A 12726-nucleotide genomic window follows, 5' to 3' on the forward strand; every position below is an offset into this window, starting at 1 on the left:
GACCTCTCTTACCTGCCGCCTGCTCTGGGGAGGAGCCACGCACCCTACCTACAGCACCCCGGGGTGGACCGAAGCCTCCACCGCTCGAGCTCAGGGCTCTGCGGACCTTCTAGGGTTACCCAAAGAGTGGGGCAGCCCCTTCCCTCCCCCAGCCCTGGAGAAAAGCTGAACTGCTCGACATCATAAAGGCTGAGAAAGTTGGGGACCCTGTTTCCAAGAGATTTCAACACTCCCCACCGAGGTCTTAATTAAGTCTGAAACGTCTGGGGGTTTGTCTCTGACAAGGGGCTTGGGGAGCCGCGGGCCGGGGGTCCCAGGGGCCCAGAGACTCCTGCAAATAGTCCTGCCGTGAGCTCCGCTCCCGGCCACGCTGACCCCTGTGGGTGAGGACGCAGCACTCCTGCCCAGAGCCCTGCAGCCCCACGACCCTGGTCCCTCTTCACGCTCGGGCTGCAGTCCGGAGGAGACGGGGGACGGCCGAGGAGCCCGACGCCGCGGGGACAGAGCCCCGGACCAACACTGACCTTCCGGGTTAGAGCCGTCCGCCGGGGGACTGACCACCCAACTGGATCTGATTGCCCGAGGGTAAGTTCTCCAGAGCAAACTTTTACCCTGGCTTTCTCTCATCTGAGGCGGGGGTCCTCGATTAGAATTTGCTTTATAGAAATTGGATAGATGATCATCAGACTTAGATTCCTGACCCAGGGAGATCCTGAGACAGTTTGCTACAAGTAAGACAAGCTATTCTTTTGTTTCCCCTCACAACTCGCACCTTGTCCCACTTTCCGGGAACGTTCTGCTCTTCCCATCACCTTTGCTGAATGAACAAATGAGCGAGTTTTCACTCAAGTGAGAAGCAGAGCTAGAGACGCATCACGGTCTAGCGGATAGAGCATTCATTCATTCATTCATTCATTCATTCATTCAATAGTATTTATTGAGCGCTTACTATGTGCAGAGCACTGTACTAAGCGCTTGGACTGTACAATTTGGCAACAGATAGAGACAATCCCTGCCCAGTGATGAGCTCACATGATGAGCCCTCCCCCCACCTCCATGCTCAATGATGGGGGAGACAGACAGCAATGCAAAACTGAACAAGAAAACAAGACATCATCATCAAGATAAATAGAATCAAGCGGATGTACACCTCATTAACAAAATAAATAAGGTAAAAAATAATATATGCAAATAAGCACAGTGCTGAGGGGAGGGGAAGGGGGGAGAGCAGAGGGCGGGGGGGAGGGAATGAGGGGGAGCAGAGGGAAAGGGGGGCTCAGTCTGGGAAGGCCTCTTGGAGGAGGTGAGTTCTCAGTAGCGCTTTGAAGAGGGGAAGAGAGTTAGTTTGCCGGATGTGAGGAGGGAGGGCATTCCAGGACAGCGGGAGGACATGGGCCAGAGGTCGACGGTGGGACAGGCGCCAACGGGGGACCGTGAGGAGGTGAGTGGCAGAGGGGCGGAGTGTACGGGGTGGGCAGTAGAAAGAAAGAAGGGAGGTGAGGCAGGAGGGGGCAAGGTGGTGGAGAGCTTTGAAGCCAAGAGTGAGGAGTTTTTGCTTTGTGCGAAGGTTTGATAGGCAACCCCTGGAGGTTTTTGAGGAGGGGAGTGACATGCCCAGAGTGCTTCTGTAGGAAGATGATCCAGGCAGCAGAATGAAGAATAGACTGTAGTGGGGAGGGACAGGAGGAAGGGAGATCAGAGAGGAGGCTGACACAAAAATCCAGTCGGGATATTATGAGAGCTTGTACCAGCACGATAGCCGTTTGGATGGAGAGGAAAGGCCGGATCTTGGCGATATTGTGTAGGTGAGACCGGCAGGTGTTGGTGACGGATTGGATGTGCGGGGTGAATGAGAAAGCTGAGTCAAGGATGACACCAAGGTTGCAGGCCTGTGAGACAGGAAGGATGGCAGTGCCGTCCACAGTGACAGGAAAGTCAGGGAGAGGACAGAGTTTGGGAGGGAAGATAAGGAGCTCAGTTTTAGACATGTTGAGTTTTAGGTTCGCAGACAGACGTTCGCAGGCAGACATCCAGGTGGAGACGTCCCGGTGGCAGGAGGAGATACGAGCCTGGAGGGAGGAGGAGAGAACAGGGGAGGAGATGTAGATTTGGGTGTCATCTGTATAGAGATGATAGTTGAAGCCGTGGGAGCGAATGAGTTCACCACGGGAGTGAGTATAGATGGAGAACAGAAGAGGGCCAAGAACTGACCCTTGAGAAACCCCTACAGTTAGTGGATCAGAGGAGAGGAGGAGCCAGTGAAGGAGACCAAGAATGAACGGCCAGAAAGATAAGAGGAGAACCAGGAGAGGACAGAGTCCATGAAGCCAAGGGTGAGATAAAGTGTGGAGGAGAAGGGGACCTGAGAGTCAGAAGGACTTGGGTTCTAAACCCAGCTCTACCACTTGTCAGCTGTGTGACTTTGGGCAAGTCATTTAACTTCTCGGTGCCTCAGTTACCTCATCTGGAAAATGGGGATTGAGACTCTGAGCCCCATTTGGGACAATCTGATTACCCTGCATCTACCCCAGCACTTAGAACAGTGCTCAGCACATAGTGAGCACTTAACAAATACTAACATTATTATTATTACTATTAATGATTGTGGTGTTTGTTAAGTGCTAACTATGCGCCAAGCACTGTACTAAGTACTGGAGAAGGTAGAAGATCATCAGATCATCCGTGGGGAGGGAGAATATATATTTTACCTCCATTTTACAGGTGGGAAAACTGAGACACGGAAAAGCAACTCGATCAAAGACACAGCAGGCAAGTGGCAGAATTGGGTAGCTCTTTGTGGGCAGGGACTGTGTCATTTATTATTGCATCCTACTCTCCCAAGTGCTTACTTCAGTGCTTGGTACACAGTAAGCACTCAGTAAGTATGATTGACTGAATTAGAACTTAGATCCCCTGAATCCTAGGCCTAGGCTCTTTCCGCTAAGCCACACCGCTTCTCAGGGGGGCAGCAGAGGAGAAAGAAGAGGTGATTCTCCTTTTGGACTCTTTTCTTTTCTTTTCTCTGTCCCTTCTTTCTTTCATTTCCTTCCCCCACCTCTTCTTTTTCTGCCCCTTCTAAGTTCTGCCACCAAGTTCCCCTCTTCTCCCCACTGGCCATGCTCCAGATGAAAAATGGGTGCTCCTGGCAGTGGCGATGTGGGAGCGGCAGCCAAACACTCTGCTGAAAATTTTGCATATGATCTTATTAGGTTAAGCGTGCGTGGCATGATGTGTTAGCGCTGTACGGAACATGAGGAGGTGAAGGGGCTATGTTCTCCCTTCAGTGTGGCTGAATGCATGAAGCTTGTACTGCCTATCTCTGAGTGTCTCTGTTGCAGCAGACTGCAAAGTTGTCTTTGAGGTGTTTGGGGGTTGGAGGGCAATCCTCAGACAGGTCAAAAAAGACCTCACACATTGCAGTCACCAGGGGAGCTCTGGCAGCTAATCATCCTGATTTGGATGCCAGATCATATTGCCTGAGGTTGCAGAGGATGCTATGTGGACCACTGGCTGATTCTTCCTCTCCAAAGAAGGGTCCCAGCCCTGGACTGCAGACTGCAGCCCATGCAGCAAAGGGTTGGAGCATTCCTGGGAGGAGAGCCAGCTTGGGAGACACCTTCACTGAGAGACAGAAAGAGCTGTCCAGGGAGGACTGACAACATCCTGGCCCCCAGAGGGGCTTTTGCTCCAGTAGGGGAGGAGGAGGATTCTATCCCCAGTGAGATTTCATCACTCCCCACCAGTCAGCAATGGTCTGGGACATCTCCCCTCGACAGAACCCAGAGGGGCCAGGGCAGAGACCGGGCACAGAACGTTTGTTTGTCTCTACCAAGGAGCTCGGGGAGCTACGGGCCAGGGGTCCCAGCCACCTAGAGACTCCCGCGAATAGTCCAGGTGTGAGCCCCTCTCCCACCCACAATGCCCCTGTGGGTGAAGATGCAGTGTTCTTGCCCAGGACCAACACAGCCCCCCATTCCTCATCCTCCCTCGGCCACGTCGATTGTCCCAGGATGAGTATTGTCCTCATACTGAAGTCTGTTCCAGGTGTCCCTGCAGTGCCCGCTGGCATAAAGTTTGCACTTCAACAGTACGGCAGAGACAGACTTTGAATTCAGTCCGTAACTGGAAAAGTGAGTTTCTCTTCCTCCGACCTCGACACCCAAAGGTCTCTGGCCTTCCCCAGACATTTTCCTGATGTTTGTTCGTCATTCATGGGCTTGAGAGGGAAGTGTGTCCAGGCTTAGTCAGGAGGTTCAGGAATCTCAAATTTCCTTACTTGCTGCATTCACTCGATCGATGGTATTCATTGAGCGATTACTGGGTGTAGGGCACTGTATGCAGCATTATGCAGCGCTTGGGAGAGCACAATACAATAGAATCGGTAGGCATATTCCCTGCCCACAAGGAACTTACAGACTAGAGGAGGAGATAGGGGAAGTGGCAGAGTATAAGGAGTATACACTTGTGCAGAGTATAAGTGATATGGAGGTGGAATGAAAATAAAAACGCTTAAGGAGTAGAGACCCAAGCGTATAGGGGAAATGAGGGCTTAGTCAGGGAAGGCCTCCTGGAAGAGATGTGATTTTCATAGGGCTGTGAAAGTGGGGAGAGTGATGGTCTGTCAGATATGAAGGGTTGGGAATTCCAGGCCACAGGGAGGAGGGGGGTGAGAGCTTGAGTGGCACGACCTTATCCATTTAAAATTTATCCTTTCCTGCCTTAACTCTGCCCTCTCCTCCGCCAGGCAAAACTTCTTTTCCTCCCTCATTGACACCCATGCCCGTCACCCCCACCAATTGTTCCGGACCTTTAACTCTCTCCTTAGGCCCCCTGTTCCTCTCCCTCCCCCATCCCTCTCCCCAATGATCTGGCCACCTACTTCCTCACGAAAATTAACACAATCAGGTCTGAGCTTCCCAAAGTCACCCTTCCCCTCCTGCCTCCCCGCCGCCCGAACCCTCTCCCTTACTTTCCCATCCTTCCCTGCAATATCCTCAGAGGACATCTCCTCCCTCCTCGCAAGTGCCACTCCCTCCACCTGTGCCTCGGACCCCATTCCCGCTCATCTTATAAAAACTATTGCCCCTGCCCTCCTCCTCTCCTTAACTTCTATCTTTAACCACTCACTCTCCAATGGCTTCTTCCCCTCTGCCTTCAAACATGCCCATGTCTCCCCCACCCTAAAAAACCCCTCTCTCTACCCCACTTCCCCTTCCAGTTATCGCCCTATCTCCCTATTACCCTTCCTTTCCAAGATCCTAGAACGAGTCATCTACACTCGATGCTTAGAATTCCTTAACTCCCATTCTCTCCTGGACCCCCTCCGATCTGGCTTCCGTCCCCTCCACTCTACCGAGACTGCTCTCTCTAAGGACCTTTGGAACATACAGTAGAAATAAAAGACATGCTACTTGTCTTTGAGGAGTTTGCATTCTGGGTAATTCTGGATGAGGTCCTGCCTCTGGCCTGGAGCACCCTCCCTCCTCAAATGTGACAATCACTCTCCCTCACTTCAAAGCCTTACCAAAGGCATATCTTCTCCAAGAGGCCTCCCTAGACTAAGCCCCCCCTTTTCCCTTCTCCCTCTCCCTTCCGCGTAGCCCTGTCTTGCTTCCTTTTTCCATCCCCCCTCCCAGCCCCAAGCCACTTATGTACATATCTGTAATGTATTGATATGTGTTGATGTCTGTCTCCCCAACTCCCTGTGAGCAGGGAATATGTCTGCTTACTGTTGTTTTGTACTCTCCCAAGTGCTTGGTACGGTGCTCTGCACACAGTAAGCACTCAACAAATACGATTGAATGAACCAATGATATATGATTTCCTCAAGAACACAGATTCCTGTTTAAAACTTTAATGCTCTGTCAATGTTCAAGATCGAAGATATTTCATTCATTTATTCATTCAATCGTAATTATTGATCACTTACTGTGTGCAGAGCACTGGACTAAGCGCTTGGAAAGTACAATTCGGCAACAGAGGGAGACAATCCCTACCTAACGACAGGCTCACAGTCTAGAAGGGAGAGACAGACAACAAAACAAAACAAGTAGACAGGCATCAATATAAACACAATTTAAGCTATCAACTCGTTTTATTTCTTGAGTCTTCTTGACATAGATAATCAACTCTCCTGCAGACACAAGCACTCAATTTGATTTGAGGATGATGAGCGTGTTTGGCACATCTCCTATCGGATGCGTGAAAAAAGCACAATTGGGCTAAGAAAAAACTAATGAGGTCAGAAATTTAGATAGTGGGTTTTTTTTTTTGCCCCAAATGAGCCTTTTGTCTGAGCTTCGCACATAGGAATCTGTAGCTGAGAAGGAGCTTGGGGTTCCAGCTATGTGGTCCCCCACCTAATAGAAGACAAACATCCCCGGAGAAAGCTGGATCGGCCGGCAGGTTGTATGTCATAGTCTCGCTCTGGGACAGGAGAAGAGGATCAGAGTGGAATTGCCCCATTAGCGATCTCACTGTCGTCTCATCCCTGTGAGGAAGAAATCGAGCAGATAGCGTTCTCTCCATTTTTCAAACGAGGAAGCTGAAGGACAGAGAGGTTCAATGACTCACTCGAGGCCACACAGCCAGCCAGGGAGAAAACCCAGGTCTCTTAACTCCCAAACCCTCTATTCTTTCCACTAGACCATGCTACCCCGATATGGATGGAGTCAGTTCAGCACTCCCTAATGGTGAGAGCACTGGCCTGGGAGTCAGAGAGTCAGAAGACCTAGGTTCTAATCCCAGTACTGCCACTTGTCTGTGGAGTAGCCTTGAGTGAATCCCTTTGCTTCTCAGTTTCTTCAGCCATTAAATAGGGATTCAATACCCATTCTCCCTCCTACTTAGACAGGGAGCCCGCTGAGGACAGGGACTGTGCCCAGCCTGATCATCTTCATGAGAAGCAGCGTGGCTCAGTGGAAAGAGCACGGGCCTTGGAGTCAGAGTTCATGGGTTCGAATCCCGGCTCGGCCACTTGTCAGCTGTGTGACTTTGGGCAAGTCACTTAACTTCTTGGTGCCTCAGTTACCTCATCTGTAAAATGGGGATTAAGACTGTGAGCCCCACGTGGGACAACCTGATTCCCCTCTGTCTACCCCAGCGCTTAGAACAGTGCTCGGCACATAGTAAGCACTTAACAAATACCAACATTATTATCATTATTATTATTATTATCTTGCTTCTACCCCAAGGCTTAGTAACATTACTCGGCACACTGGAAGCACTTAAATACCACAACTGTTATCATCGAAGGTGATTTCGTGCCTGGTCAGTCTTGCCCAGGAAAGACTAAAAAGCCCAATTTGCAAGCTGATTCACTGTGTTCATTCATTCGATGGGATTTATTGAGCGCTTACTGTGTGCAGAACCCTGTACTAAGCACTTGGAAAGTACAACACAGCAATCAAGAGAGACGATCCCTGCCCACGACGGGCTCACAGTCTTGGGGTACTTCCTAAGATCCAGGAGGACAGGTCACTGGCTTCAGAAGAAGAGTTTTCTTGCAGAACACATTCCTCAGGGCCTGTTGCATGTCCTTGTTCCTCAGGCTGTAGATGAAAGGATTCAGCATGGGGGTGACCACCGCGTATAACACAGATGCTGTCGCGCCCTGCTGGGATGCTTGGTTAGATCTGGGGCTGAAGTAGATCCCCAAACCGGTGCCATAGAACAAGGAGACCACAGACAGGTGAGAGCCACAGGTGGAGAAAACTTTATATCTTCCCCCGACAGATGGGATTTTCAGTATGGTAGAGATGATATGACTGTAAGAGAAAAGAAGACCTGTGAGGGGAACAACACCAAAAGCTACTAGGAGTACGTATGCCAGGACTTCGTTAAAGAAGGTGTCGGTACAGGAAAGCTTTAGGACCTGGTGAAGATCACAGAAAAAGTGATGGATTCCGTTTTCTGCACAAAATGATAATCGGACCACCATTAAGATGTTTAAGAGGGCATCAAGACTACCGACACTCCAGGACACCGCAATCGTCTGGGCGCAGAGTCGGGGGCTCATGATGGTGGCATAGTGAAGAGGGTGGCATATGGCCACGTAACGGTCATAAGCCATCCCCGTGAGGAGAAAACTGTCCAGACATACAAACAGGATGAAAAAATACAATTGCACCAGGCAGCCAGCATAAGAAATGGATTTGCTGTGGCTCTGGAGATTGGCCAGAATCTTGGGGACCGTGGTGGACAGGAAGCAGACGTCGACCAGGGAGAGGTTAGCGAGGAAGAAGTACATGGGGGTGTGCAGTTGCGGGTCAGAACTGATGGCCAGGATGACGAACAGACTCCCCAAGATCCCGAGCAGGTACATCCAAAGGAACAGCACGGAGAGAAGCTGCTGCTGCTCTGCCCAGCTGGAGAGTCCCAGGAGGAGGAATTCTGAGACACCAGTTTGGTTTCCCCTCTGCATGGGGCCGGAGGATCTGCTTGGGGAGATATGGCAGGAGAAAGGCATGATGGAGCAATTACATCATGGTTCAGATGAATTGTCCCCCAGTTATTCGAGTTTTGGGCACTGAAGGTAAGGAGAAGCAGAGTGGCCTAATGGAAAGCACACTGGCCCTGGCATCAGAAGACCTGGCTTCTAAACCCAGCTCTGCCACTCACCTGCTACGTGTGTCCTTGAGAAAATCAATTCATTTATCTGGGCATCGGTTATACCTGTTCCCCCAACCCCTTAGGCTGTGAGTCCCTTGTGGGCCAGGGACTGTGTCAGCTTTCATTGTGTCATATCTACCCCTGAACTTGGCATGTAGGAAGAGGGATAACAAATACCTCAAGTATTCTTCATAAGAAGGTGAATTCTAGGACCCCCTTGTCCCATCTGGGGACGTTTCCCTGGCTGGGCTGCCCAAAATGGGGCAATCATCGACTTCTCCAAGCCCGATAATCAACGCCTTATCTTGGCAGAAGGGCTTGCATAAGCCGACAAAGCTGGGAGCGATGCCAAGTAGGGCTACCCATTACTGAGAAGTCTAAGCAGAAGAGTCTGACAGAGTTGATTGGCCTGTGCCAGGCAGCAGCGGCATGGGAAAGAGTCAAAGGTCAAGTGATCAAACCATCGATCAAAGACACCAGCAGAGACTCGAGTTTTTACTGCGTAGAAGAAGGCAGTGGTAAAGATAGGGTCTTCCCAATCTTTACCAAGAAAACTCTACAGATACAGACATTCCAGAATGACCCCAGAACAGAAGATGGGACATTCTGAAGAGGGTGTGTTCGTGAAGTCGCCATGGGTCAGAAACAACTCAACGGCATTTGAAGAAGAAGAAGAAGTTGAGCCTCTTATAAGGCTTTTCAGATCTCTATCCGCAGTCCCTTACCTTTCCCAAGGCCCACCACTGGATGCGGGATTGCTTTGTTAAAGACAAATGACAGTCACACTCTGCCCTCAGAGACCTTGATTCAGTTGCTGTCTCCTTTCTAGGCTTAGTGATCCTCGTTTCTTGAGCTCTCTCCCCAGCAGCAAAGGCATTTTGGGGTTCCTGGAAAAGACAGCATTTCCCTGCTCGGGGTGGAGGGGAGAGAAATAGGAGGAAGTTAAAGAGGAGAAGTCTCTGCCCCTCCAGTTATTTCTCTCCTTAAACTGCTCTCTTCCCGGATCACTGCCCCAGCCTTGGTCACAGGAAACCATGAGTGATCCCACTCATTTATCCGGAAAATTCTCCTGACCCCTATGTTATTTTGTATGGCCCTTTTACATTACCTCTCCCTTCCTCTCCAGCCCCCCGTGGAAAGTAGACCTAGAAACTCACCGTAAAAATGCAAACACCACACACTGGTATAATTCATCTTCATTCACCAAAAAAGCTAGATAGCACACACTGAAAGCTCACAAGAATGGGACACTTGTAGACGAACAGATTAGCACAAAAATCTGGGCTCCTTCAGTATTTAAGACCACGACTAATGCTGGACTGTACACCTACCATAACCCAGCCCCCTCACTTCGCTCCTCTAACACCAACCTACTCTCTGTACCTTGATCTTGTCTATCTTTCATTCATTCATTCATTCATTCATTCATTCAATAGTATTTATTGAGCGCTTACTATGTGCAGAGCACTGTACTAAGCGCTTGGAATGTACAAATCGGCAACAGATAGAGACAGTCCCTGACCTTTGACGGGCTTACAGTCTAATCGGGGGAGACAGACAAGAACAATAGCAATAAATAGGATCAAGGGGATGAACATCTCATTAAAACAATAGCAAATAAATAGAATCAAGGTAATGTACATCTCATTAACAAAATAAATAGGGTAATGAAAATATATACAGTTGAGCGGATGAGTACAGTGCTGAGGGGATGGGACAGGAGAGGGGGAGGAGCAGAGGGAAAGGGGGAAAAAGAGGGCTTAGCTGAGGAGAGGTGAAAGGGGGGGGTAGAGGGAGCAGAGGGAAAAGGGGAGCTCAGTCTGGGAAGGCCTCTTGGAGGAGGTGAGCTTTAAATAGGGTTTTGAAGAGGGGAAGAGAATTAGTTTGGCGGAAGTGAGGAGGGAGGGCATTCCAGGACCGCGGGAGGACGTGGCCCAGGGGTCGACGGCAGGATAGGCGAGAACGGGGGACGGTGAGGAGGTGGGCGGTAGAGGAGCGGAGCGTGCAGGGTGGGCAGTGGAAAGAGATAAGGGAGGAGAGGTAGGAGGGGGCAAGATGATGGAGAGCCTTGAAGCCTAGAGTGAGAAGTTTTTCTTTTGTGTGGAGGTTGATAGGCAACCACTGGAGGTTTTTAAGAAGGGGAGTGACATGCCCAGAGCGTTTCTGCAGGAAGATGATCCGGGCAGCGGAGTGAAGAATAGACTGGAGCGGCGAGAGACAGGAGGAAGGGAGATCAGAGAGCAGGCTGACACAGTAATCTAGCCAGGGAGAGGAAAGGGCGGATCTTGGCGATATTGTAAAGGTGAGACCGGCAGGTCTTGGTAACGGATCGGATGTGTGGGGTGAACGAGAGAGACGAGTCAAAGATGACATCAAGGTTGCGGGCCTGAGAGACGGGAAGGATGGTCGTACCATCCACGGTGATAGGGAAGTCAGGAAGAGGACAGGGTTTGGGAGGGAAGATGAGGAGCTCAGTTTTGGTCATGTTGAGTTTTAGGTGGCAGGCAGACATCCAGGTAGAGACGTCTTGGAGGCAGGAGGAGACACGAGCCTGAAGGGAGGGGGAGAGGACGGGGCAGAGATGTAGATCTGTGTGTCATCTGCATAGAGATGATAGTTTAAGCCGTGAGAGAGAATGAGTTCACCAAGGGAGTGAGTGTATATGGAGAACAGAAGAGGGCCAAGAACTGACCCTTGAGGAACCCCAACAGTTAGAGGATGGGAGGGGGAGGAGGAGCCTGCGAAGGAGACCGAGAATGACTGGCCAGAGAGATAAGAGGAGAACCAGGAGAGGACGAAGTCCGTGAAGCCAAGGTGAGATAAGGTATGGAGAAGAAGGTGATGGTCCATAGTGTCAAAGGCAGCTGAGAGGTCAAGGAGGATTAGAATGGAGTAGGAGCCATTGGATTTGGCAAGAAGGAGGTCATGGGGGACCTTAGAGAGAGCAGTCTCGGTAGAGTGGAGGGGACGGAAGCCAGATCGGAGGGGGTCCAGGAGAGAATGGGAGTTAAGGAATTCTAAGCATCGAGTGTAGATGACTCGTTCTAGGATCTTGGAAAGGAAGGGTAATAGGGAGATAGGGCGATAACTGGAAGGGGAAGTGGGGTAGAGAGAGGGGTTTTTTAGGGTGGGGGAGACATGGGCATGTTTGAAGGCAGAGGGGAAGAAGCCATTGGAGAGTGAGTGGTTAAAGATAGAAGTTAAGGAGAGGAGGAGGGCAGGGGCAATAGTTTTTATAAGATGAGCGGGAATGGGGTCCGAGGCACAGGTGGAGGGAGTGGCACTTGCGAGGAGGGAGGAGATGTCCTCTGAGGATATTGCAGGGAAGGATGGGAAAGTAAGGGAGAGGGTTCGGGCGGCGGGGAGGCAGGAGGGGAAGGGTGACTTTGGGAAGCTCAGACCTGATTGTGTTAATTTTCGTGAGGAAGTAGGTGGCCAGATCATTGGGGGAGAGGGATGGGGGAGGGAGAGGAACAGGGGGCCTAAGGAGAGAGTTAAAGGTCCGGAACAATTGGTGGGGGTGACGGGCATGGGTGTCAATGAGGGAGGAAAAGAAGTTTTGCCTGGCGGAGGAGAGGGCAGAGTTAAGGCAGGAAAGGATAAATTTTAAATGGATAAGGTCGTGCCACTCAAGCTCTCACCCCCCTCCTCCCTGTGGCCTGGAATTCCCAACCCTTCATATCTGACAGACCATCACTCTCCCCACTTTCACAGCCCTATGAAAATCACATCTCTTCCAGGAGGCCTTCCCTGACTAAGCCCTCATTTCCCCTATACGCTTGGGTCTCTACTCCTTAAGCGTTTTTATTTTCATTCCACCTCCATATCACTTATACTCTGCACAAGTGTATACTCCTTATACTCTGCCACTTCCCCTATCTCCTCCTCTAGTCTGTAAGTTCCTTGTGGGCAGGGAATATGCCTACCGATTCTATTGTATTGTGCTCTCCCAAGCGCTGCATAATGCTGCATACAGTGCCCTACACCCAGTAATCGCTCAATGAATACCATCGATCGAGTGAATGCAGCAAGTAAGGAAATTTGAGATTCCTGAACCTCCTGACTAAGCCTGGACACACTTCCCTCTCAAGCCCATGAATGACGAACAAACATCAG

General features: G+C 50.5%; 2 protein-coding genes across 2 annotated transcripts in view; one reads left to right on the forward strand and one right to left on the reverse strand.

Annotated features, from left to right (window-relative positions):
• LOC100681834 (olfactory receptor 24) overlaps positions 1–12726 on the forward strand; it is a 162653-nt gene that overhangs the window by 63430 nt on the left and 86497 nt on the right. The gene's annotated exons all lie outside the window — the stretch shown is intronic.
• On the reverse strand, positions 7457–8422 carry LOC100087008 (olfactory receptor 7G3-like). Its single transcript, XM_001516986.2, has one exon. It carries the CDS (start codon positions 8420–8422, stop codon positions 7457–7459), a length of 966 nt encoding a protein of 321 aa, XP_001517036.2.

The sequence above is a fragment of the Ornithorhynchus anatinus genome, chromosome X1 (assembly GCF_004115215.2).
Source record: "Ornithorhynchus anatinus isolate Pmale09 chromosome X1, mOrnAna1.pri.v4, whole genome shotgun sequence".
Taxonomy (NCBI): Eukaryota; Metazoa; Chordata; class Mammalia; order Monotremata; family Ornithorhynchidae; genus Ornithorhynchus; species Ornithorhynchus anatinus.

Excerpts from the sequence above, each read along its gene's own strand:
- LOC100087008 (XM_001516986.2), bottom strand. The coding sequence starts at position 8,422 with ATGCAGAGGGGAAACCAAACTGGTGTCTCAGAATTCCTCCTCCTGGGA.